The 26,215-nt window shown below is 27.2% G+C and overlaps 2 protein-coding genes across 5 annotated transcripts; both read left to right on the top strand.

Annotated features, from left to right (window-relative positions):
* The first annotated feature begins 609 nt into the window (after nt 1–609).
* On the top strand, nt 610–26,215 carry LOC148232084 (uncharacterized). Its single transcript, XM_088191215.1, has 31 exons — nt 610–903; nt 988–1,094; nt 1,158–1,257; nt 1,322–1,513; nt 1,581–1,650; nt 1,729–1,901; nt 1,971–2,077; nt 2,143–2,386; nt 2,451–2,630; nt 2,696–2,860; nt 15,207–15,374; nt 15,435–15,541; nt 15,601–15,703; nt 15,775–15,963; nt 16,027–16,096; nt 16,170–16,342; nt 16,399–16,505; nt 16,582–16,834; nt 16,897–17,064; nt 17,143–17,312; nt 20,044–20,050; nt 22,147–22,335; nt 22,409–22,515; nt 22,583–22,685; nt 24,467–24,652; nt 24,725–24,794; nt 24,852–25,021; nt 25,156–25,262; nt 25,322–25,568; nt 25,639–25,818; nt 25,880–26,215. The coding sequence occupies exons 1-31, from the start codon at nt 747–749 to the stop codon at nt 26,044–26,046; spliced, it is 4,536 nt and encodes a 1,511-aa protein (XP_088047341.1). The 5' UTR covers nt 610–746; the 3' UTR covers nt 26,047–26,215.
* LOC148232085 (cytochrome P450 4d10-like) lies at nt 6,219–11,018 on the top strand. 4 transcript variants are annotated; one of them, XM_088192131.1, is made up of 11 exons: nt 6,219–6,437; nt 8,020–8,208; nt 8,283–8,389; nt 8,466–8,568; nt 9,282–9,467; nt 9,541–9,610; nt 9,680–9,849; nt 9,983–10,089; nt 10,149–10,395; nt 10,464–10,643; nt 10,705–11,018. In XM_088192131.1, exons 2-11 carry the CDS (start codon nt 8,028–8,030, stop codon nt 10,869–10,871), a joined length of 1,518 nt encoding a protein of 505 aa, XP_088048257.1. In that variant the 5' UTR covers nt 6,219–6,437; nt 8,020–8,027; the 3' UTR covers nt 10,872–11,018. The 4 variants fall into 4 exon arrangements, 3 of the variants coding, with proteins under 3 accessions (XP_088048257.1, XP_088048258.1, XP_088048256.1); XM_088192130.1 differs by lacking the exon at nt 6,219–6,437 and adding an exon at nt 6,660–7,475; XR_015810641.1 differs by lacking the exons at nt 6,219–6,437; nt 10,464–10,643; nt 10,705–11,018 and adding an exon at nt 6,644–7,475 and having other exon boundaries at nt 9,932–10,089; nt 10,149–10,190.

Genomic DNA, 26,215 nt, shown 5'->3' with positions numbered 1-26,215 from the left:
ATTTATCATTATATAAATAATTAAATATCCATTTGTTTTGCAAATAGCTTGAGTACACAAATAAGTAACATTTATTATTTAGAATGTTATTTGTATAAAAATAACATAGTAGTAATAGACAAAAAGCTTTGGGTTTAGCGGTCCGTAAGGTTCGAAACGTTGGCGATCACATCTCTCTGATACTCTAAATCTTGCAGCTAAGGATATTTTTTTTTCATTCAGAATGCCGCCGTTGATACTCTTGCATGAATATATTCTTAGCTTGAAGTTGCTGCGAGATTTATTCAATGTTTATAGAAAGCTCTGCTTTTATTATTATAGCTCAATTGTTAAAACTCATCACATCTACATAAAACATGTATTTATAATTTTTAATACATTTTCAGTGAATCAATTTGATTAAATTATTTTCTGTGTAATTAGGTCCATTTTTTATTTCACAATTTTAAAAAACCATTTATTAAGTCAATTTAGAACCAAAATTTGTAGTATTAAAATAATAATTATTTAAAAAAATTACTTTTAGCTTGGTCTTTAGTTGGGACCGCTGGTTTAAAGCAACTGGAACAAGATGATTTTATTTTATTTTTCCTGCAACTGCATTAAAAGCAGAAATGTTCATATGGAACACTGATCGAACAGTGCAAGGTTGTATCAGCCAAAAGCGAGTAAAAGTGTAACTTTTATAATAATTGCGTTCACCCATAAGTTTTATTTAAAAATAAGGAAATTACACATTTAAAACTATGCATATTTTAATTTACTGCTTCATTGGTATATTGTTCGGATTATGGCTTTGGAAAAGGAGATACTTCTATATAACTTCAATGAAATTGCCTGGACCTATATCATTTCCATTTATTGGTAGCATATTTTTATTGATGGAACTGATATTCAGCGAGGGTAAGTACATTAATTTTATTTTTAAATAAACTTATATTTTTAATTGAGGTAATGTTTATTAAAAATATTATTATTAATTAACAGAACCTTTAAAGATATTATGGAAATGTAGAAATAAATATTCGGGCTTATTTAGATCATGGTTTGGGACCGATCTATATATAATAGTTATTGATCCAGAAGATATTGAGGTAATATATTTTAAGTTTAGGTTAATAGTACATATTGCTCATCTTTAAAAATAATATTTTTAGAGTTTATCTTCAAGTAAAGTATACTGTAAATCTTTAGACGTGCAATCGTGGTGGAAATCTGCTATGGGTAGTGGTTTAGTAACGAAATCAGGAAAAGAATGTAACGTATTATAATATATATGTGAGTATCATAAGGCAAATGACATATACTTATTTACTTTTAGTATTAAATGATTCATGGAAAGAACACAAAAAGATAATTTACCCATCAATGGGTATTAACACAAATAAAATATATTATGAAACTGTGCGTAGAAAATGTTTATTACTCGAAGAAGACGTGAAAAATGTGTGCGATCATGGCTTAGTAGAAATGCAATGGATTATCAAGAGATTTTGTGCTGATGCCACTTTAGGTATAGTGTATATCAAAATCTAAATAAGCAATAATCATGTTTTAAATTAAATTATATTTATTTTTAGATAGTTTCTTTGGTGTGGATGTAAGTTTTAGGGATGGAAAACGAGACAAGGTATTCGTAGCTTTAGCTGAGTATGAATCTTTATTAAATTCTAAAACTATTTTTATTTTTAAATTGTTTGAATTTATAATATTTTACTATAATTTTAGTATAATGGGAGTCATAATACACCGTACGATTAAATTTTGGTTTAGATTTAGTTCAATTTTCTACCGTTCAGAAATAGGAAAACGTCAGCTTGAAGGTACAGTAATTTTGAGAGAATTCGCTCAAGAGTTATTCGATAAAAAGATTGAACAACATAATAATAATATAGTTAATGGTAAGAAATACATTATTTTTATAGTAATCTGGAAGTGTATTAAAAAAATAATTAAAATTATTTTTGCAGAAACCTTATCAGAATCAGCAGCAAGCGAATTATTAATGAAAGCCTATTTTAAAAAAACTCTGAGTGCCGATCAAGTTATTGAAGAGTTCATGAATATATTTCCTGCGGTAATACTTAATAAATATTTAAATTCAATAATAATTTATTATTTAATTTAAATTCCAAAAAATAGGCTGGGACTGCTGCATCTGGAATAAAATTTGCAGTACTATCACTCGCCATGAACAGAGACTGCCAATCAAAAGCTTTTCAAGAAATCAAGGAGTTTTACAAAAACGATAGGAACGCAATCGTAGAGTTTGAGCATCTTAATAATTTTCCTTATTTAGAGATGTGTTTAAAAGAAAGCCTGAGGTTTTTTTCAACGGGACCAATTACGACAAGATATGCTAATGAAGACTTTGAATTCAAAAGCAGTAATTATTTACTTATTATAAGTAATTGTCTCGAGTAAAATAAACTACCGATTTTATTTTTCAGAAAAACTGATCATACCTAAAGGCACAACGTTCATAGTTTCCAGTTATTTAGCCCACAGGAATCCTGATCAATGGAACATGCCTGAAAAATATATTCCAGAACGTTTTACTCCAGAGGAGACAGAAAAGCGACATCCGTACTCATACATTCCATTTGGCATTGGCCCAAGAAGATGTGTGGGTAAGTTTTCGTCCTTAATGTTTGCTTTGCTATATTATAAATATAATTATTTTTATCTATTTAAGGTCGTCCGTTTTCACATATGATAATGACAGCATGCTTCGTACATTTGCTGAGAAAATTCGAATTTCACAGTGATTGGAAAATCAATGAAATACCATTGTCTCTGGATGTCAATTACCGTAGTAAATGGGGATACAAAGTTAAAGTGACTGAACGGATTTGGGAATAATTGGAAACAATCTTTTCATTACAAAATATATTATACGTAAAGCTCTTAGAATAATAATCAGTATATTATATTTTTAAGGGATTAATTAGTTCAACTACTTGAAACTTACTTTTCAAAAGGAATAGTCACATTGATCGCTTGACCATGACATGTTATTTTAAAATAAAAATAAATATAACTTATTCATATTAGGACACATATAAAATATAAAAACTTTTCTTAGCAGATCAATCTACATTTATTACTAATATGTATAAAGGTATATTGTAACAAGCGATTGAAATTAGCGACTTGTATATGTATGTAGTATATAAATATACGTATGTATAATTATATGACATACAATAATTTGCAATTAAACATAATTTTAATACAAATATTGTAAATGTTTTATTTATATTAACATATTGAATTTAGATCAAAATTTGTTACTCGAAAAATTATTAACAATATAATTCACTAAATATTTAAAACATAATCTAAAATAAAAAAAATTGTATTAAAATTTTGTCGTCAGATCATATAACTGATATTTTATTATTTTTAGTATTATTTAAACAATATCCTATTTTACGACAAATATCTCGACGATATTTGTCGTAAAATAGGAAATAAAATCAGGATTTTTATGATATAAAAACATTTATACTTTAAGTGATGTATTTTATTATTATTGAAAACATGCTGCCCTTAGCCTAAAATAAAAAACCTTATGCGTGTTGCAAAACAAGTTTGCTGAACCTGTTATTGCATCTACCATTCTGTATCTTATTATATTAATAAATAATCAGTAGACCGTAATTTTATTTTCACTCTATTTCAGATTTAGGAATAATATAAAATACATAGATGGGATAATTGTAATATATAAAAGCATGTATAATATTACAATTTAAACTTACAGGTAGTTTCCGAATCACTATGCTTTGACATTTTTCACAAAATATGTTATTGTAAAACAATAAGAGGCGAAAATGATAATGCCTAATACACACGGAAAGAAATTTATCCTTATTATCAAAGTTTTAAGACTCTTATTTAGTCAATTACGCATATTCTAAGTATCATATTTTAGTTTAAATTATCAAATGCCTGTTTTTATTTTATGAATAAAAGATGTATCTTAATATCATATTCATATGACTTTTTCATGACTAGGGTTGCCATCTCAGACCTAGGTCTCATACGGTGACGATGACAAAAAACATGTTTAATTTCTATATATATATATGTATTAATAATTAAAAAATCATTACATATATGTTATGTATTTACCTTAATATTTTATTTATTTTATATTAGTAAAATATGAAATCTATATAAATTAACATATAATAAACAATTTATTTATTAAGACTTTTCCATGAATATTTTTTGTATGACATTGCAGTCTTTACAAAATGGCCATTTTCTGTTTTATTTTTTATGAATTCATAAAATTCTTGACCGCTCATGTCCAAATTAAGTTCATTATTATATATTTTATCAGAGGTACAATAATTTTTTAAAGTCAATAATTAGGAATCTTAAGAGAGTTAAATGAGAAATGGCAAACAAGCAAATATGATAACAAATTTTTGGGCGAAATTATAAGTGTACAACGCCATAATATGAGCGTTTCACACAGTCGTCTATTCAAGATAATATTTAATCTACACATGTTTTTGTCATGTCACCACAATATTGATAACCTTTGATTTTCTTAGTCTTATAATGCATTGTTATATTTTTATGCATCATATTTAAAACCGAATGAAAACATAAAACACAATTGTTGTACATACATAGTTTTAATTATCCTGGGATAAGCAAAATTAAGTAATATCAAAAGAATATTACGTATACGTATTAGGTTGTTATCATTTTTTAATTTTAACTCACTGTTTTCTCAATTATTCGTCACTGATTGCGCACACACTTGTCTTTAATTGCTTTGTATTGAGGTAATTAAAATTATGACGTACATGTTCATCCATGTTTTATTGCAATTTATTGATGTGACGGGTTGCCGAAGAATCTATTGTATTCTAATTACTGTCACATGATGTGTTTTTAAGCAAAGCTCTATATTTCTACTGTTTTGAGTACAATATACTCTGTTTCTGACGTATATCGCGACGAAGAATTGTGACATGAGCTTGGGAAATGATGTTTTTAACTTTTTTGATATTTAGAGGTGTTTAAAAAATTGGTACAATTTGGCAAAATGCATTTATTACGACAGTTTAATAATAACTCAAGATCGCATTTTAATTCGGAACTATTCAATGGGCACTTGATTTGCACAAATAACTACATTGGACAAGCACAAATTTAATTCCAAATCTCAAGGCACATACTAAATATTTTGTGCAGATTGTGATAAATCCTACATAAACCAAACAAATAAAGAAATCGCACAAAAAGCCTCTAAACATATAAAAGCGGTAAAATGAGATGCATATTCGGCACTAGCCAAATATATCTATATTCATTTAAATAAAATTGCTGTTCAATAAATGAAAAAATATCAAATCATAAGACCGAATCGAATCCGACGCAGCTCAAAGTCTGCAGCGGCTGAGAAAAGGTCAAGATTACGCCCTAGATCAGCAGTTTCCAACCTTTATGCTACTACGCCTCCTTACCTTTTATTTTTTTAAAAGATATAATAATATAGATACGTTTTAAATAATACAAACTTTAATATAAAAAAACCTGAAAACTACAATCAACAGAATAATAACATATACGTACATCAGTAGTGTGCAGTGCGTTTTGAAACAGGGAATCAAGGGGGGGGGGGAAAGTATATTTTTTAAATTCTTTTATTTCTTTGATGAACATATTATGTACATATTTTTTGCAAATTAATTTGATTCGACGTTCTTATATTGTCTTTCATTAACTAGTCTAAAAGTTTTCTTTAAAAAGTGAATATTTATTCTCACTTTGATTATTTCTAGTAAAATTTTAATTCTTTTCATTGCAGAAAATGATCTTTCTACATAAGCACGTGTAAAAAATAATTTTATATAATAATAAAAAAATATATAATAATATTTCGTGATCATGGCCAGAAAATCACTGCCGAAATATAGAATACAAGTAAGCAAAAATCGCGATGAATCAAGATTTTTTAAATATATATATATATATATATATATATATATATATATATATATATATATATATATATATATATATATATATATATATATATATATATATATATATATATATATATATATATATATATATATATATATATATATATATATATATATATATATATATATATATATTGTATCCGTAACAAGCCTTGACCACCGCAACTCTATTTAACTAATAGATATATTAACTAATATAATATATTTATTTCATTTGGTGAGTGTTCAGTGATAAGAACACATGTGTAGTGTATAACATTTTTTCACACGAATTTCTTAAAAAAATATCGAGATAAACAAAACTTATCCTAAAATTATTATTGTTATCCTAATATAGTTAAATTAATCGTGGAAAATAAAAATATCGATTATTTAATATTTAATAAATATTTAAAACAAGTACAAATATTTTAAAGGAAAACTGAAGTAGGTCAAAATTATAATTTTATTTCATACTATTAATTTGTTACAATATAACATTCGTCACCATTATTTCCCAAAAATAAAAATATCGATGTATTAATATTGTTGAAAAATATTTTTTTAAAATACGTATTAAATTAGGTTAGTAATAAAAATTCAAAGCATACTATTTATTTGTTACAACTTAAAAGTGCTAATAATACATTCGTCACCATTATTTCCATAAAAATAATTTGCATACAATGAAAAATTTAAATTTTGCGATAATTCATAAATAATTTCACACATTACAAAAATGAATGTAATTGTAACTGTAAAACAAGTTAATTGTAAAGCATAAACATATATTGTAAAATTATCAGTTTAATTATCGTACAAGAGTTGATCTTAAATACAACGTGATATGGTATTTTTGGAGTTTTATAAAGATAAACAATTTTCTGGTATTTTCATTTATCTTTAACTCTTTACTAAAGATTTAACATGCTAAAACCATGCCTTTGGAGTAATGATCCAACTTCAGTTAATTTTCAATAATAGCAAAGACGGCAACAAATCATTAAACTACTATATGCAGACGAATCGAACATTTTAAAAAGAGTGCAGTTGATTTCTGATTCCATTGACTAGCAGGAGGAACTTAATTTTTATAAAAGTGGGCTTTTTATAACCGACTGACTTTTAGTAAGTGTCATACCTGGTCCTCAATCAATGTTTAAGAAACACTGGAAATTCTGCCTGCACATTGCAGAGACTCACAGAATATTTGTGAAGATGGTCTTTTTTATCTTGAGAAATGCGCACTACTTCAAGTATTGCGCACTCTTTATGGATGCCCTAGTCCACAGCATACTAGAAGCTGATTTTATTGTATAGATTTATTGCGCAACGAATCAAAGGAGTGAAAGGCGATACTTGAAGGAATACTTGTTTCCCATTGCCTTCATTTTAAGGGCGCAATTTGAGATCATTGTAATTTTGCAAAAGTGTTGTTGAAAATTGAGGCAGAGTTCTTACATATGTATATACAATGTAGTAAAGGTAATGAAATAGATAATAAATATTTAAAATAATATTTTTGCTTTTGAATCTTGAAACTATGATTTACAGTACTTTTTTATAATAGTAGGGTTAAAGATCTGCAGTACTACAACCTTGGTTATATTATTTTTATAAACCAGTTTTGAAAATAAACATACATATTACAACAATAATTTAAGTTTAAATTTCTGTTCATATTATTATTTTTTGTATGAGTTTTCCTTGTTGACAATTTTTTACATTTCTTAAAAACTGATTAATGCCAGATACAGCAACTAATATCGCAACACAACATAAAAATACACCTTTGCACTTATAATATGGTTATGCTTTTTATTATCCTAGTGGCAACGTATTTTTCTGATATATATGTAATATTTTTAAACATTCTAATTAAAATTTGGTATAAATTTTTAATTTATTTTTATTAAAATGGGTTATATTGAAACTATTCTGCTGCTTTTGAACCTTGAAAATACTATTTACAGTATTTTATTATAATAGTTGCACAAACAAAATTTAAATATTTGTTTATTTGATTCAGGTTTCAACATGATAGATCTAACTTTAACGCCACTACAATTATTGGCGTTCTTTTGTGTCATCGTGTTAGTGGCAAAGTGGTTATGGAGTAGAAAAGATTTGTATATTCTTTCATCAAAACTGCCAGGCGACTTTGCATTACCCATTGTAGGCAATGTGAAATTTATATTTGACACCTATCGTGCTGGGTGTATGAAAATATTTCTATAAATATATATTTATCTTCTTTAACTTAATAATATTATGAATAAAATCTATTTTTAGCTCCAATATATCCACTTCAAAATGGTTTCAGAAAATACAATGGTCTATATCGGGTATGGTTAGGCTCAGATTTTCATATAGTATGTATATCTCCTGAAGATGTTGAGGTTTGTAAGGCAATATATATGTATGTGTGTACATACATATGTATATATACGCGTATAAAACTAATTCTCTTTTCAGAATGCCTATTCTAAATATGTTACTGATAAACCACCAAAAAGCATCGGTTATTGGGTTCAAGCTTTGGGATCTGGTTTAATTACCATGTCAGATGGTAGTAAAGGTAAATAAAAAATATATACTTTATTCGTATTTGATATCAAAAACCAGATTTTTTTCTTAATTTTAAGAGAAAATTAACCATTATTACACTATTTGTTTTTAAATAAGATAAATTTATAATTTATTTTTTTATAATTTTTAACGAATACTTTGACTCAAGATATAGAAAATAAATATATGCAATAAAGCCTTACAGGATAATTAAGAAGCTCGAGAGCACTGTGTCCGTATATAATCACCTAATACGCAATAGTCTTGAGCATATGCATTTTGCTTTTTCAATATTTTCAATTTCAAACAATATCCGCTCAAAAAAATATAAACATCAGTGGCTCAAGAATGATTATATGTTAGCTGACTAGATAAAATAAGAATCAATGTTTTCTTCTAAATGGGATGTTGATATTTTTTGCAAAATACAAGGGAAAAAGTCATATAGGTATTAGAAACATTATTGTTTTAGTCAGAATTATAATAATATACATCTTACATAATACTTAGGTACTCGTGTGTAAAGGTTGACCCAGATTGTTGTAACCAAAATCAGAAAATGCATATTGTATATTACATGTTTTTTTGTTCAAAGAGAAATAAAAAACATGAAGAAATGATAAATACTTATTACAATTTTATTTTTAGATTTTACTCAAAAGTAATCAAATATGCGTTTTGTTCTAGTATAAAATGTTATCATTATTCTTATTATGTTTTTAGATTCAAAGTGGAAAATGCATAAAAAAATAATTACCCCATCTTTTAGTGTAAATGTAAACAAAGAGTATTTCGAGCACATAGAGAGGAACTGTACTCATTTACAACAAGTATTACAAAATTTATGTAATAAAGGAGTCATTGACTTTGGCAATATAATGTTAAGATTTACAGCAGATTGCGTTACTGGTAAATTGAATGATATACCTAAACTGATGCTTATATTAGCATATATAATTTACTTACATATATATAATTTTAGAATCAATGTATGGAGTTGAACTAAAATTTAGAAACGGACATGATGACGAACTCTTTGATGCAATTGAAATGTATGTGTTTTTATAAATTATTTTGGTTGAGTTCGGGGTTATCGCATAATTTTAATAATTTTTTTATAGAATGACTAATAGTGTTGTTAAGAGAATAATACAATTTTGGTATAAGCTTACACCGCTGTATAATTGGAGTCAATTAGGAATTGAACAAAAAAAGGCCACAGATAAATTGAGGAATTTCGCTCAAAAAATATTTGATATACTAATCAAGGATAGAAAATATGGCAATTTAGGTATTATAAAATATATTTTTATTTTTTAAGTGGTGTACTACTATGTACTTTAAAATAAATAATAATTGATGTCACTTTTAAGTCTAAACTCTGGTTCAGAACTTGATTATTAATTTAATATAATGTTATATAGTGGACAATCCTGAACAAGCTACAATGAAAATACTAATAAAAGCTTATGTAGAAGGCAAAATGAACGAGGATGAAGTAGTTGGAGAAATAATGAACTTATGGAATGCAGTAAGTATTATTATTATTTTAATTAAACATTTTTTATTTATTAACTTAAATCTTTTCAGGCTACTGACACCACTGGAGTTGCTCTACAATTTTTATTTCTAAATATAGCTATGCATAAAAAATGTCAAGACAAAATTTTTGCAGAAATAAAAGCCTTCTTCGGAAACGATCCAAATCAACCTTTAAATTTTGAAGACTTATCTGCGTTTCCATATACAGAAATGTGTATTAAAGAAACTTTAAGACTATTTAGTTCGGGTCCATATAGTTTAAGATATGTCTCAGAAGCTTTTACATGGAAAAACAGTAAGTTAATGATTTTACCGATAAATTTGATTTAATCATATTTAATAATTGCATTGTTTAATTTTAAGCTAATATCAATATTCCTGCTGGAACGTCCATCGTAATATCTAGCTTTCTAAACCATCGAAATCCGAAGGTGTGGGATCAACCGGAAAAATTTATTCCGGAAAGATTTTCTCAAGAGAATTCCGCAAACAGACACGCATTTGCCTTTGCCCCTTTCAGCGGAGGTCCAAGAAAATGCTCAGGTTTGTGTTAAAGCATTATATAAAAAATCTGTTTATCATTGCAATATCATCGAATTTTCAGGTCGAGCTTATGGTATGATGTTGATGAAATCATGCGTGATTCATGTATTGAAAAAATATGAGTTATACTCAGATTGGAAGCTGGAAGAACTACCTATAAAATTTGATATAGATATACGATCTGTTTGGGGATATAAAGCATCTATTTCGGAAAGGAATTGGATTTAATATTATTAAATTTATTACAGATTTAATATAACGTAATAAATGTTCACAGTATGACTTAATTTAGTAATAAATAATTATCAATATATGATATGTGTGCATAAAAATGTAGTGATGTATATATGTGAATAAATGTTCGATGTTCTCATACTTGTTTTGTTCTCATGATTTTTATACCGTACCTTTTTTGCGACGCAAGTTTTCAGTCTTTCTTGGCCATTTAATAAAAGTACATAAAGAACATAAATATACCTGCTATACAATTTTTTTTATGTAAGTAAATAAGGCTTTAAAATATTTATGGCGAAGATTTTATTTAAAAAATAAAGTACACGATTTATAAATAAATTTCTATTAAAATAAATGTGTGAATATATTCAATAAATAAGAAAATATTAGTAGTTTATTAAATTAAATAATATTGTAGGGGTTCTTCTTGAAACTTGCGCACTTAATCACCGTAACCACGACAATAATATGGATGAACTTGACACAAGAGTGTAACTGAACGGACCACTTAAAAGCCCTTCTTACGTCCAGGAATAAAAGGGTACACATAAATAATACGTTGTAAACATCCTCCAATGCAAAGAAGGAATATTTTTTAGTGCGTAATATGCGTGGAAACAATATATGACCAGACGACAAAAATCACCGCAAAGTCACTTATCCCGTTGCACAATTCGACCTGCGAAAGATGTCCATCAAGAAAATTTCTCTTTCTAAAGGCGTGGATATATTTCGTTGGTCAAATAAATCTTAGCCATACTTCAGGTTTCATTATACGTTTTTTCTAAAGCTTCTGTTTCAAAGTTTCCAGGAACAGATTAGCTATTACTGGCGAAAACCGTGAACCTATAGGTATTCCTTCAAATTGTTTATAGAAATCCCCTTTGTAAATAGAATACGACAATATTTCGTCAGCTCCACGATGTGTTTCAGCGGGTTATGTTTCTTAACAATGTATTGTACATAGTTAATGGTTTCCGTAATGGGAATACTTGTAAACAATGTGTTTACATCAAAACTTTTTAGAAGACCTTGATCGTCCAATTTTATTTCACGAATCTTATCTATAAACTCTAATAACGAGTTTTTTTTACATAATCAGTGGTTGGAAATCCTTTGCTGGATATTTTGCTAGCTCTTGATTGGATGTATCAACAGCACTCATACAGATTTGGTTTTTCTAGATTATTTTAATCTTACGGATGATTATATATTGTGATGAATAATAAGAATAAAAATTACCTATGCCGTACACAGGCCTGCCGAGATGGGGGGAGAGAGGACAAATTCTTGGGGCCTGTTCTCCTTGAGGAGCCCGACAAGAATATAATTAAAAAAACTAAAACCACCTCAAACGAATCCGAACAAAACTAGTTGTTTGCCATGTATTTCAGGTATAAGGTCCTTTTGCCCTTTTTCTACATATAAGAAATAAAAGGAGCGGAACATTTAATTCAAAAGCACCCACTTTATAGGAAGTACTTTTACAATAAAGTTTATTATTTAAAAAACAGAGTGTATTTTTTTGCCGTGGTTCCGTTGGTATTTGATTGCTTTTTGAACCATTAAAAAATATTAGAATTGAGAGGCAATATTCAACGAATGTAAATTAGTAGCAGTAAATTTAGGTATTCGATCTGAATTTTTATATCGATGAAAAATGAAGAAGCCAAGAAATAACAATAATCAACAACAACACCAGCTGAATTATCTCCATTTAATGTATTTAATGTTTTTATATATTGTATTATCGGTAATTTGACAACAAGATTAGATGTAGCAAAATAAATAAATAACACATTCAGTTTCCTATGGTGATTTCGCTTGACTAGAATGACGACGAGATTCAAAAAATTGCAAAAAAAAACTACGATAATTATTGGTGAGTTGTTTGTTATTAGAGGAAATATTAAATTTAAATTTAATATATGATGCAAATATTGAAACAAAATATTTTACCTATACAGTTGCTACATAAAATTAAACTCAATCTTTAACCAATGTTTCTCAATATTGTTATCTGTTATTATTTTGGAGCACAATACTAGTAGCTGTGGCCCAAGCTAAACGATCATATAGTTGCTTACAAAGTATTAAAAATGTTTTGAGGAAAACTATGTATCGAAACCATCTTTTATCTTTAGGCTTTTTGTCGGTCGAGGCTAAATTAGCCAAAAATATTGATTTATCAAAAGTATTATCCATTTGAAATCCATAAGGCTCATAAGACACCTTTATAATTTATAGCCACCGGTTTTTTTTGCTTATTATTTGCTAAATTATATTAGTAATAGGAAGAAAATAATGGTAATTGAATTACGTTTTATATTTATATTTGTTGTGATTATTAAACATTTTTAATATATCATGACTGTGTTTAATTTATTTTTATATTTATTTATTGTTAAAACTTAATATTTACTGTAATACTTTTTATATGTAATGTCTGTATTTAAATATTTATGAAATTGCTTTTTTTTTTCATATTTTTTATTATTATTGAATTCCTTTATATTATATATATTATACATACATTTGTTTTCTGTTTATTATTAATATTTATCGTAAACATACAGCCTTGGTCATAATAATAGGGCACCTGTGTAACTCTTTTTAAATGCATAGTCTGAATCCAACTTTAAGGTAATTTTAAACTAAAATTGCTTACTATAAAAAATATCGAAAACTAAATTTATTCAAAAATTTCCTAACCAATAATTTTGAAGAATAATCATACTTTTATTTAACATTTTTTTTAATTCTTGCAAAATCCTGGTGTAGTACACCTGCGTCGAAGAGCCGGAGAAGAATATCTAGCTGATTATGTAGTACATAAAGTAAAATATAATGGCGGAAGCGTTATGGTCTGGGGTTGCATGGTGGCAAAGGGGTAAGAAACCTGTACACTTACGAAGGTAGTATGAATACTGACATTTATATTTTGATGTTTCAATCCGCTTTAATGGATTCCTACTGGAAATTATTCCCAAGCACATATTACGATTTCAGCAAGAAAACGCTCCGTGCCATACTTATTTTTTGCTTTTCTTAGTATTCTTCTAAAAATCAGCTTATAAATAATATTAAAAATTAAATTTAAATGTGGTTACTAAGCAAGTTTTTTTATTTTTCTCTTTCCCGTGACTTTAAGATTAAAAACATATATTTTTATTTACATTTGTTGTCAACCTTCTGTACGAATAAATCAATTAATATAAGCAAATTCAGTCAAAACTGGCATTTCCTGAATTTAATTGCATATTAAAAAATTACTTATAAGCTAAATACGCAGTTTTTCATAATTTTTTATTTGGTTTCATTTGCGATGTAAAATACCTTCATGAATATTTACAAAGAAAAAATTTGTGTATCCAATAAAACATTAAATACTGGCACGACAATCTAATATGAAATTTAGCTCACCAAAGTGATTTTTTAATTTTTCACGCAAAATTTCTTTAATTGATAATTACAGTTCGGCATTATTTATCGTCATCAAACCAAGTTTTGTTCTAAATCCCAAAAGCTGATTGTCTGATATTAAATTTGAAAGGTAGCCGTCAGGTTACCGCGGGCTGCCGTTAAGTTATATAAACTTGAAATTTTATACCTAAATCCGTGGCAAAGTAGATGTGGGGGAGATGTTTACATCAATATTTAGATAGCATTAAAGAAAAGACTTACATACTGGAATTTTCTATATTTTGATGAAAGATTTCAGTATGGAGACTATGTATAAAGCTCTAGGTTGGCTCTATAAAATATTTTTCCTTTAAATATGTTACATAAGCGTTAATCAGTATTGATAATGGTTTTAAGGACGAATCTAATATACTTAAACAAATATTTTCAACACGATATTGTATTTTTAATTTGTGTTTTTTCCTTGAGTTTTTACTATTTATACAAAAATTATTAGACGGCTCTAAGCAAAAGGTCGCAGTGTAAAACACGTTTTATGGTACACTGCGTTTTATACAAAAGGTGGACCAAAATGATATATGCTATTATCTCTATAAGTATAAATTTGCACCATAGTAAAAATTACTATAAAAAAATGAAAGGCTCTAATTTTGTAAACCGTTCATTCTGTATTTATTGAAATTTTAAAGCCCTAGTATGATTGAATAAACTTTGTTTTCAATTTTTATAAGCATTTCAACACAATTTTAGAATCATCCTGTATATGCATACACTCTGCCTAGTAAACATTATATTTTGGGCATTATGTAACATTTTAAATTCACGTTCATAGAAAGTACACGTGCTATTAGATCTCTTACGAAATATTAAATATACTTTGTGTGTTGTTAAGCATAAACTAAATGTTTTACTTGCAATTCACTGGTTCAGTTTTTATTGTTATATTATCTTTATTATATTTGAGATGGATTTGGAGTCGAAGAAAATTATATGTGCTCTCGATGAAACTTCCTGGCCCATTTTCGCTACCCTTAATTGGAAGTATTTTTTATTTGTTAAATATCTACAGAAAAGGTAATAAATTTTAATATTATTAAGTAATTATAATCATAATTACAAACATAATACTTCTAGATGTAATGACTGTGATTTTGGAAGGTTACAAAACATATAAAGGAACTTATGGCGTTTGGCTTGGATTAGATTACTATATTATTGCTTTAGAACCACAAGAATTAACGGTAAACGTTTCAAATTAATAATATATAACATAATCTAAATAACAAGCTGTATATTTAAGGTTGCTTTTAATAAATCAATTACTGCAAAACCTCCACAAGCACTTGGAAGTTGGAAAAACGTCATGGGAGCTGGTTTGCTAACGTTAACTGCAGTTAATAATGGTTTTATTATATAATTTTTGTGTTATTTATGTAAAAAATATTATATATAAAAAATATATAATTATTCGCAGATGAAATTAAATGGAAAACACACAAAAAACTACTATCACCAATATTTAATTTATCAATCATTAAGAAATGTTATCCTAATATACAGAAAAACTGTATTCATCTACAGAATATACTTGAAAAATTGTGCAATAAAGGATTGTTTGATATTTCTGTTTATGCTCATAGATATACTTCCGATATAATTTCAGGTTTGTACTTACATGTATGTTTATGAATATTATATGTATATTATTTTATATTTTATGTTTTAGAAGCACTGTTTGATACTGAATTAAATTTTAAGAGTGGTAGTCGCGATAATATTTTTGAAGCAGTAGAGATGTAATATTTCATTATTAAAATATATAAAATACATAAACATATAACACTTGTTAAATTATTATTATTTTTACAGAATGTCTCAAAGTGTTTTCGAAAGAGTTATAAAATTTTGGTATCGATGTAATGAAATATATGAGTGTAGTGAATTAAGTAAAAAGCAAAAGTATGCCACAAATTTACTTAGAAAATTATCTCAAGAGATTTACGATACAAATATAAAATCACAGGGCAAATTACCAGTCGATTGTAAGTTTTTTAAATGATTTATATATTAATTATCTATATTTAATTTTTATTTCTAGTTGAAAATTTAGGAAAGTCAGCTATAGATATTATACTTGAGTGTCGTGCAAAAGGTGAATTTTCTGAAGATGATGCTATTGATGAAATTACCAATTTATGGAATGCTGTTAGTGTTTCTGATATAAATTTGATTTAAAAATCATAATTGATACTCATAATAATCTTCTATATTTTGCTTTCAGGGTTCTGACACATCAGCTTTACTACTAACACACTTTTTCATGACTATGGCTACCCATAAAGTATGCCAAGATAAATCTTTCAACGAAATTAAAGAATTTTATAAAAATGATCCTGATGCAAACATCAAAATAAAAGACTTAGATAATTTTAAATACTTGGATATGTGCTACAAAGAGACAGCAAGATTAGTATCTCCAGCACCTATTTCTTTACGATACGTGACGAAGAGTGTTAGATTCAAAACAGAAAAATGTAAATATTAAATATATATCTTTAAATAATTTTATTTATTTTAAAAAAATAACAAATTTCAGATGATTTTTTCATTCCACCTGATACAACTTTTGTAATATCGAGTTATTGTTCTCAGCGTCTTCCAAGTAATTGGGAAACACCTGAAAAATTTATTCCAGAACGTTTTTCTAAAGATTATGATCCTTTATCATTAATCACGTTTAGTGGAGGACCCAGAAAATGTCCGGGTATATTATAATTTATAATACAAATATAATTATATATATTCATATTTCTTGTGAAATCTATATATAAAATATTTTTAGGTTCTACTTTGGCGAAATTAATTATTAAAGCAGGGATGGCCCACGTGTTAATGAAATATGAACTACAATCAGACTGGAATTATACCGATATACCACTAAAATTTGATATAGGAGTAAGAAGCACATGGGGTTACAAAATAAATATTAAAAAGCGAAATTGGGCAGAAAATGTGTAATTTTAACTTTTTATTTATAAAGGTAAAAAATGAGGAATTAAATTACCAGTGCAAAAGTGAGTTTTACTACATGATATCATCAATATCATAATATTTTATAAGTTTATAGGAATAATCTATAAAGTTTAAGACATATTATTATTAAATAATAAAAAAAAACAGTTTGAGCTGCTCTACATTATTTTTTTTTCAATGGTCAGGTATCCAATAGTTAAATAAAATAAAATATATTATTACTTACAAATTAAAAATCCTTTATTTTAATATACCAAATTATAAGATTAAACTTTCTAACAGATATGCCTGTACATATAGATATTAAAAATAGTTTTAATAAGTAAGAATTTATTTATGAGCTGTTTGTATTGTGTATCTCTATCTAAAAGAACCATACTACGTATGTTTGCTTTTAAAAAATATTTTATTTTATTATTAAAATTAAAAGTATTATTATTTTAAAATGTTTATATGTTTTACTCTAAAATTAGAAACGTCAAACATTAAATATTAAGTTTAAAATGAAGAGCAAACTATACGTGCAGATGACAATTTTTTGTGTGAAATTATAAGCGCAGAGTGCAAGAAAATGAGCGTTTCACGCAAAACAGTCGCCGGTAGGCCAAAATATGGAGCGGATGACAACAAGCACAATTGTCTATTCAAGATAATATTTCTAATACATATGTTTTAGTCGTCTACAATATTGATAACCTTTGATTTCCTAAATCTTATTATTCATTGTTATGTTATTTTTACGTGCATTATGTTTAAAAAAAGATGAAAATATTAGCTTTTTAATTAAAAACTTTAAATTGATATTTATAAGTTGTTTATATTACCCTTAAAATATTACAGACATACATGTGTATCTATTTAAAGTACGGTTACACAGTATTAAAATTATTATTAATTTATACCTTTTTAGGTTTTCTGCAAAACACTACAATTTATTTCACATTTCACCCATAACTTAAATTAAAATATCAATTTATTTATTTAAATACTAAAAATCTAACTTCCATCTAGTTGTATTTGTATCAATGTTACAGTTCGATTCTATAATAATGATTTATTTGTAGAAATGGATCCATAATATATGTATTTTCAACGGCAAATCAAGACTTAATTTGTGTTATTTTATTTATGTTTAATAATATTTTTGGAATATATTTATTATTATAAAACTAGATATAAAGTCGTATAATTCTATTTTTTTTTAATATATAAATAAGGATAATGTATCATACAACTTTTTCGATAATTTAGATAAAATATTATATCTAAAGAAGATAAGATTAACGACTGGTACTTTTAATTATTTGACATTTTGTTGTATCCTTAACTAACCTTGACCTACCCTCTGGTTAGCTTAAAATACAAATATTTAAATCATTTGGTGACTGTTCAGTGATAAGAACACAAGTGTAGTGTATAGCACTTTTCACACGAATTTTTTGAAACAATCAATATGAACAAAACGTCTACTAAAATTGATTCATGATGTTATAATAAATTATCTTAATAGATTTATATTTACTGTGGAAAAATAAAAATATTGTTGAAAAATAAATATTCAAAAGTAAGTACAAATATTTTTTTAAGAACATTAGAGTAGGTCATTTTATAATTTTAATTTATACTATTTTAGTATTTATAAACTACAAATAAAAATTTAGTATATTTACTTAGAAGTGCTAAAAATACATTCGTCAGCATTGTGTTGACAAATGTTTTACTACAAAAATAATCGTGACGAATTTAGAAAGATTTGCATACAATGAAAAATTTAAATTTTGCTATAATTCATAAATAATTTCACACACTAGAAATTAATTACAATAACTAAATTATAATAATATATTTATTTTATCTGATTATGTGAATAAATTTTGTGTTGTTGTTAGTATTATAAATAATTAGAGAAATCCATGTATGATACTTCTACATTATTATATATAGTTGTTAAAATTATATAAAGTTGATTGCTTACATTTTATTTATTGAAATTTAATATGATTGCGAGCAAACTGGATAACAATGCAGACAGTAGCGTAGCTATAGGGGGTTGGGCTGCCCCGGGCGGCACTTGCTTGGGGGCGGCATATTCGCAATGGGATCGTCTAGTGTGGTTCTTAACCCGGAATGCACTAATATATTATATATATATATATATATATATATATATATATATATATATATATATATATATATATATATATTGTTGTATCCGTAACATACCTTGACCGACCTAATTCTGGTTAGCTAATAGACATATATTTACTTTATTCGGTGACTGTTCAGTGATAAGAACATATGTGTAGTGATTAACATTTTTTTACAGGAATTTATTAAAAATATGGAGATTATCAAAGCTTTTATAAAAATTTATTCGTGATCTTATTATATTATTATCTTAATAGAATTATAATTACTGTGAAAAAAATATATATTTAAAACAAGTACAAATATTTTTAAAGAAAATTGAAGTAAGTCAATATTATAATTTTAATTCATATTATTTATTTGTTACAATTTAATAGTGCTAATAATACATTCGACACTATTATTTCCCAAAAATAATGGTAACGACTTAAGTAAGATTTGCATTCAATGAAAAATTTGAATTTTGCCATAATTCATAAATAATTTCACACATTAGAAACCATTTACGCATTTATGTTATTATTTACATACATAAATTTGTGAGTTATTTTATCTCTTTTAGGTTATAAGTATTGTGTTGTTGTTAGTATTATAATCATTTAGAGGAAAACATGTATGATATTTCTACGTGAAACTAAAAAATCACAATAAATTAGGCTATAATTGTTTTATTTTATTGATTGTTATAAAATAATTTTAAAATATGTATATTGTAGAATTATTATTTTAAGCGCCGTACAAGACTTGATCACCATATTTAAAAAGCGGCCTTAAAAATAACGTGAGAAGGTTTTTTAGTAGTTTTATAGAGGTAAACAACTTTCTGGTGTATATCGTAGACTCCTTACTTAAGATTTAACATGCTGTAAATAATAGCCACAATGCTATATAGAAACAGCAATAAATCACTAAATTATTATATGCAGACGAATTGAAAATGTTCAATAGAGTGCAGTTGATTTCTAATTCCCTTGACCAGCAGGAAGATCTTATTTTTTATTATAAAAGTGGGCTTTAGATTGACTTTTTGTCAGTGTTATGATCCTCAATGCCAGCAGAAACTTCTATTGTACGATCTCTGTGGAAATATTCTAGACAGTCCTTCCTTTAATAAGAATTTAAGCGTGAACTTTGAGAAGTACTGGAAATTAAGCCTGCACATTGCAGAAACTTATAGCGTATCGATAAAGATGTTCGGTTTTGTCTTGCAAAATGCGCACTATTTTAATAATACTTTAGCATACTAGAAGCCGGCTACACTGTATGAATTGCGGTTCGAAATGCGTAATGATCGCCATTAGTTATTCTTCTAGTACTGTAAGGATAGGGCTTCATAATATGTTTGTTTAGTTGAAATGCAGAATCACATAAAAACACGTCAATTTGTCTGAGCTCAAAACAGACAGATGTTCGAGCTCAGACATTTTGTGTGTGTGGCGAAGCCCGGACAGATCTGTCCGGGTGTCCGTCGGGAAAATCCGTACGTGTGTGCTTGGCTAATGAATTAGGGCTTGAAAAAGTACAATGTACGTGTATTCCATCGATATTTATATTTGAAGACTTACGGGTACTATCCATAATTGGTTCCCAATGCTTTTATTTTGGGAGCTCAGAAGCATAGTTGACAACCTTTCGGGACTTGGAGGGTGGTCATAGTTCTCGGTCGCGTCCTGTTTTTACCTGCAAAGACTAGTACTGAAGGGCTTGGCAATTATTCTATGGAAATTATTCCACTGCTCAATACAGTAGTTGGTTCAGTTTGTGTCTGCCTTTCTTTCGTGTTTTGAATGATATATATTATTTAAAAAAATGTTAAACGTCTTATACTTTTGACCGTCATTTTGCATTTGGTTAACGAGTCAGGTAACAATGGTTTAAATTTTAATAAATATATAAAAAAATAAATACATTTAAAAAAATTCACTCTTAATATAAATCATGATTGAGGCGCAATTCACCTGTCTGGTATAATATGTTTATTTGAAATAAATTTAGTTGCTAAAAAATAAAACATTATAAAAACAATAGAATGTAAAAACGAAGCTATAATTTAAATAAAACGCACCGTTTTGATTGGTAACTTATGGCCGCCATCCAGCTGCGTGGTTCTCGGAAAATATCGCAGATAATCGGTGCTGGGATGAACCCTCCGATTCGGGTGCCCTGCCGTTGGCTTAGGTTGATGCTAAGGCAGCATCTTCAGGTGGTGGGCGAAAGATCTGCAGTACTACAACCTTGGTTACATTATTTTTATAAACCAGTTTTGAAAATAAACATACATATTATAACAATAATTCAAGTTTAAATTGTTGTTCATATTATTATTTTTTGTATGAGTTATCCTTGTTGACAATTTTTTACATTTCTTAAAAACTGATTTATGCTAGATACAGCGACTAATATCGCAACATAACATAAAAATACACCTTTGCACTTATAATATGGTTATGCTTTTTATTATCCTAGTGGCAACGTATTTTTCTGATACATTTGTAATATTTTTAAACATTCTAAATAAAATTTGGGATAAATTTTTAATTTATTTTTATTAAAATAGGTTATATTGAAACTATGCTGCTGCTTTTGAACCTTGAAAATACTATTTACAGTATTTTATTATAGTAGTCGCGCAAAAAAAATTTAAATATTCGTTTATTTGATTTAGGATTCAACATGATAGATCTAACTTTAACGCCACTGCAAATATTGGCGTTCTTTTGTGTCACTGTGTTATTATCGAAGTGGTTATGGAGTAGAAAAGATTTGTATATTCTTTCATCTAAACTGCCAGGCGACTTTGCATTACCCATTGTAGGCAATGTGAAATTTATTTGGGAGACCTATCGTACTGGGTGTATGAAAATATTTGTATAAAATATATTTATCTTCTTCAATTAAATAATATTATAAAAATATTTTATTTTCAGCTCCAATATATCCACTATTAAATGGTTTCAGAAAATATAATGGTCTATATCGGGTATGGTTAGGCTCAGATTTTCATATAGTATGTATATCTCCTGATGATATTGAGGTTTGTAATATATTTCATATAGTTATGTATTGTTAATTTATCTATATAAAATTATATTATTTTTCAGAACGCCTACTCTAAATATGTTACTGATAAGCCACCAAAAACTATCGGTTATTGGACTCATGCTTTTGGATCTGGTTTACTTACTATGACAGATGGTAGTAAATGTAAATACATATTATCTACTTTATATGTATACGATATCTAAAATCGGATTTTATCTGAGAAAAAATAATATTTATTAAACTATTTTTTTTAAATGAGGTATATTAATAACAAAAATAATATTTTTTTACATATAAACTTTAATTCTAGATGTAAAAAATATATGCATTAAAGTATTTAAGATATACGCATTAATCAATAAGCTTAAGGGCCCTGTGTGACATGTATAATCACCTAATGAGCAGCACTCTTGAGCATAAGCATTCTGGTTTCTCGATGTTTTAATTACTTGTAAAATGAGAATTCTCATTTTTACTTCTCGATTTTCTCGATAATTTTCGAGAAATGTTGAATGTTTTCGAGAAATGTTTTATATGTAATTAGTATTATATTAATACAGTATATTATTGTAGATATTTTTGAGTAGGTAAAATACATTTCCGGTTTTCATTTTTGCAATAATATTTTGTCAATATTTAAGTATGTAAATTATATTATTCATACTTCAAAATTATATTATTCGAAATTTGGTTGACTTTATTTGTATCGTTTAATTGATGCAGCACCCATTTATCGAGCTTTTTGACCATTTTAAGTCTTTGTAAACGTTTCGAAACAGTAGTGACAGTTATGTTTTGTGACCGATCAACCTCACACGTCGTCACTATCAATAATGTCCATTACATCATCTACGTCTTTGGTGACAGGTCATTCAGTACGAGATGCATCTTAGACATCAAAATTCCTCTCGCTTTATCTCCTGTATCACATTCTGCTTTTTGAATCATCATGATTAAAACATGTTTTTTTAATTAATATACATATGTATGTTAAAATCCATTACAAATAGTGTTAACTTTAGAGAATTTCTCGAAAAAATATAAAATTATGATTTCTCATTTTTCGAGAAATTTTTAGGTTTTTTAAGAATTTTTGAACACTTCTTTGGTTAAGAATTAAATTTATGTATTTTTAAATATTTTATATGGTTTTTAACCCAAAAGTTGCTGTCTATATTCGGTTAATTCATAGCTGCATTCAGAGCAGGTAGTGAGAAAAGAGACGGAATTGAAAATATCAGTTTAATGACTTACTAGAAATTATGATAAGCAAACATTTCGTTTCCTTGAATATTAAACTGTTAACGGAAAAACAGGAGTATTTATATTGTTAAGTCTTTATCAAGGATTTGTTCGCCAGCTAAATGAAACAATATTTTCATGGAAATGCTATATATACTATACATATTTTTTGCAAAATACTAGGGTAAATAGCATGTGATGGAAAACGATATTTAATTAAAATGCTTTGGTGGACGGATAGTGATGGGTAGCAATTAGGCACAAAGTGGTAATATTTTATTGAAAATATTTGATATTGATATATACTGCAGTAATATTTTATTGAAAATTGTTACGATAGTTACATAGTTAGTGAATCAAATGATATAAGTGTCAAGTGAACGAGATCCGCAGGTCGTCATAATCTGTCTTGGTCCGCCAATTAATGTCGCCTACGCTGCTGTCATGTCAGTGTTACCAGAGTACCGCATAGTTTTGAATACAAAATAAACCGACCCCCACAATTCATTAAATATTTTAGTTCGAATTATAGTAATATCTTATCTTATATAATAATTTGAAGTAAATTAATGATGTAATAAATTTCTCAAAAAATAAACACTAGTTACAATATTATTTTTTGGATTTTCCTCAAAAGTAATCAGATATGTGTATGGTTCTATTCATAAATTTTATTAATATTACTCTTACTATATTTTTAGATTCAAAGTGGAGAATACATAAAAAAATAATTACCCCATCTTTTAGTGTAAATGTCAACAAGGAGTACTTCGATCACATAGAGAGGAACTGTATTCATTTAGAACAAGCAATACAAAATATATGTAATAAAGGAGTCATTGATTTTGGCAAAATAATTTTGAGATTTACATCTGATTGCGTTACTGGTAAATTTAATGATGCACATACACTGATAATTGTATTAAGCATGTACAATATACTTCAATATATAATTTTAGAATCAATGTATGGAATTGAACTAAAATTTAGAAACGGGCATGATGACGAACTCTTCGCTGCAGTTGAAATGTCAGTATTTTGGGGTTCGAGGTTAACTCATATATTAAATGTATGCGTTTTTTGTAGAATGACTGATAGTGTTGTTAAGAGAATAATCAAATTCTGGTATAAGATTACACCGCTATATAACTGGAGTCAGTTAGGAATTGAACAAAAAAAGGCCACAGATAAATTGAGGAATTTCGCTCAAAAAATATTTGATATTCTTATCAAGGATAGAAAAGGTTTCAATTTAGGTATTGTAATTTTTTTATTATTTAAATGGTGTACTACTATATATTTTTAATTAAATATCAATAGATGTCACTTTTACCTCCAAATTCTGGTTCAGAACTTGGCTTAATGTATTTAATATAATATTTTAATATAGTGGATATTTCTGAACAAGCTACGATGAAAATATTAATAAAAGCTTATGTAGAAGGCAAAATGAGCGAGGATGAAGTAGTTGGAGAAATAATGAACTTATGGAATGCCGTAAGTGGTAATATTATTTTAATTCATTATTTTTTATTTCATAATGTAAATCTTTTCAGGCTTCTGATACCACTGGAGTTGTTCTACAATTTTTCTTTTTAAATATAGCCATACATAAAGAATGTCAAGACAAAGTATTCGCAGAAATAAAAGCCTTCTTCGAAAACGATCCAAATCGACCTTTAAATTTTAAAGACTTGTCCTTGTTTCCATATACAGAAATGTGTATTAAAGAAAATTTAAGACTGTTTAGTCCGGGTCCATATAGTTTAAGATATGTCTCAGAAGCTTTTACGTGGAAAGACAGTAAGTTAATGATTTTAACTTGAAATATTTGATTTAATAATATTCGAAAACTGCATTGTTTAATTTAAAGCCAATATCAATATTCCTGTTGGAACGTCCATCGTGACATCTAGCTTTCTAAATCATCGAAATCCGAATGTATGGGATCAACCAGACAAATTTATTCCGGAAAGATTTTCTCAAGAGAATTCCGCAAACAGACACGCATTTGCCTTTGTTCCTTTCAGTGGAGGTCCAAGGAAATGCTCAGGTTTGTGCTTAAGCATTATATAAAAAATCTATTTATCATTACAATATCACTATTTTTTTAGGTCGAGCTTTCGGTATGTTACTGATGAAAACATGCGTGATTCATGTATTGAAAAAATATGAGTTAAACTCAGATTGGAAGATGGAAGAATTACCTTTAAAATTTGATATAGATATACGATCCGTGTGGGGATATATGGCATCTATTTCGGAAAGGAATTGGATTTAAAATTATTAAATTTACGTAATTCAGATTCATTATAACGTAATAATTATTTACAATGTGACTTAATTAGGTGATAAATTATTGTCAATGTATATGTGTATAAAGGTGTAGAAGTATTGTATATATGTATGTATGTATGTGTGAACACATGTTCCCATACATAGCAAAACCA

The sequence above is a fragment of the Plectrocnemia conspersa genome, unplaced genomic scaffold, assembly GCF_051122295.1.
Source record: "Plectrocnemia conspersa isolate PC_06_02 unplaced genomic scaffold, ASM5112229v1 ptg000009l, whole genome shotgun sequence".
Classification (NCBI taxonomy): domain Eukaryota; kingdom Metazoa; phylum Arthropoda; class Insecta; order Trichoptera; family Polycentropodidae; genus Plectrocnemia; species Plectrocnemia conspersa.
This window is presented reverse-complemented; position numbering and strand designations above follow the sequence as displayed.

Bases quoted from the DNA above. Each gene is read 5' to 3' on its own strand.
- LOC148232084 (XM_088191215.1), top strand. From the start codon at position 747: ATGCATATTTTAATTTACTGCTTCATTGGTATATTGTTCGGATTATGG. The intron at 1,651-1,728 runs GTATGAATCTTT...CTATAATTTTAG, and splicing joins GTATTCGTAGCTTTAGCTGA to TATAATGGGAGTCATAATAC. The intron at 16,343-16,398 runs GTAAGTTTTTTA...TTTTATTTCTAG, and splicing joins GGGCAAATTACCAGTCGATT to TTGAAAATTTAGGAAAGTCA.
- LOC148232085 (XM_088192130.1), top strand. From the start codon at position 7,454: ATGTATATACAATGTAGTAAAG. The intron at 8,390-8,465 runs GTTTGTAAGGCA...TTCTCTTTTCAG, and splicing joins TATCTCCTGAAGATGTTGAG to AATGCCTATTCTAAATATGT. The intron at 9,468-9,540 runs GTAAATTGAATG...ATATAATTTTAG, and splicing joins TACAGCAGATTGCGTTACTG to AATCAATGTATGGAGTTGAA.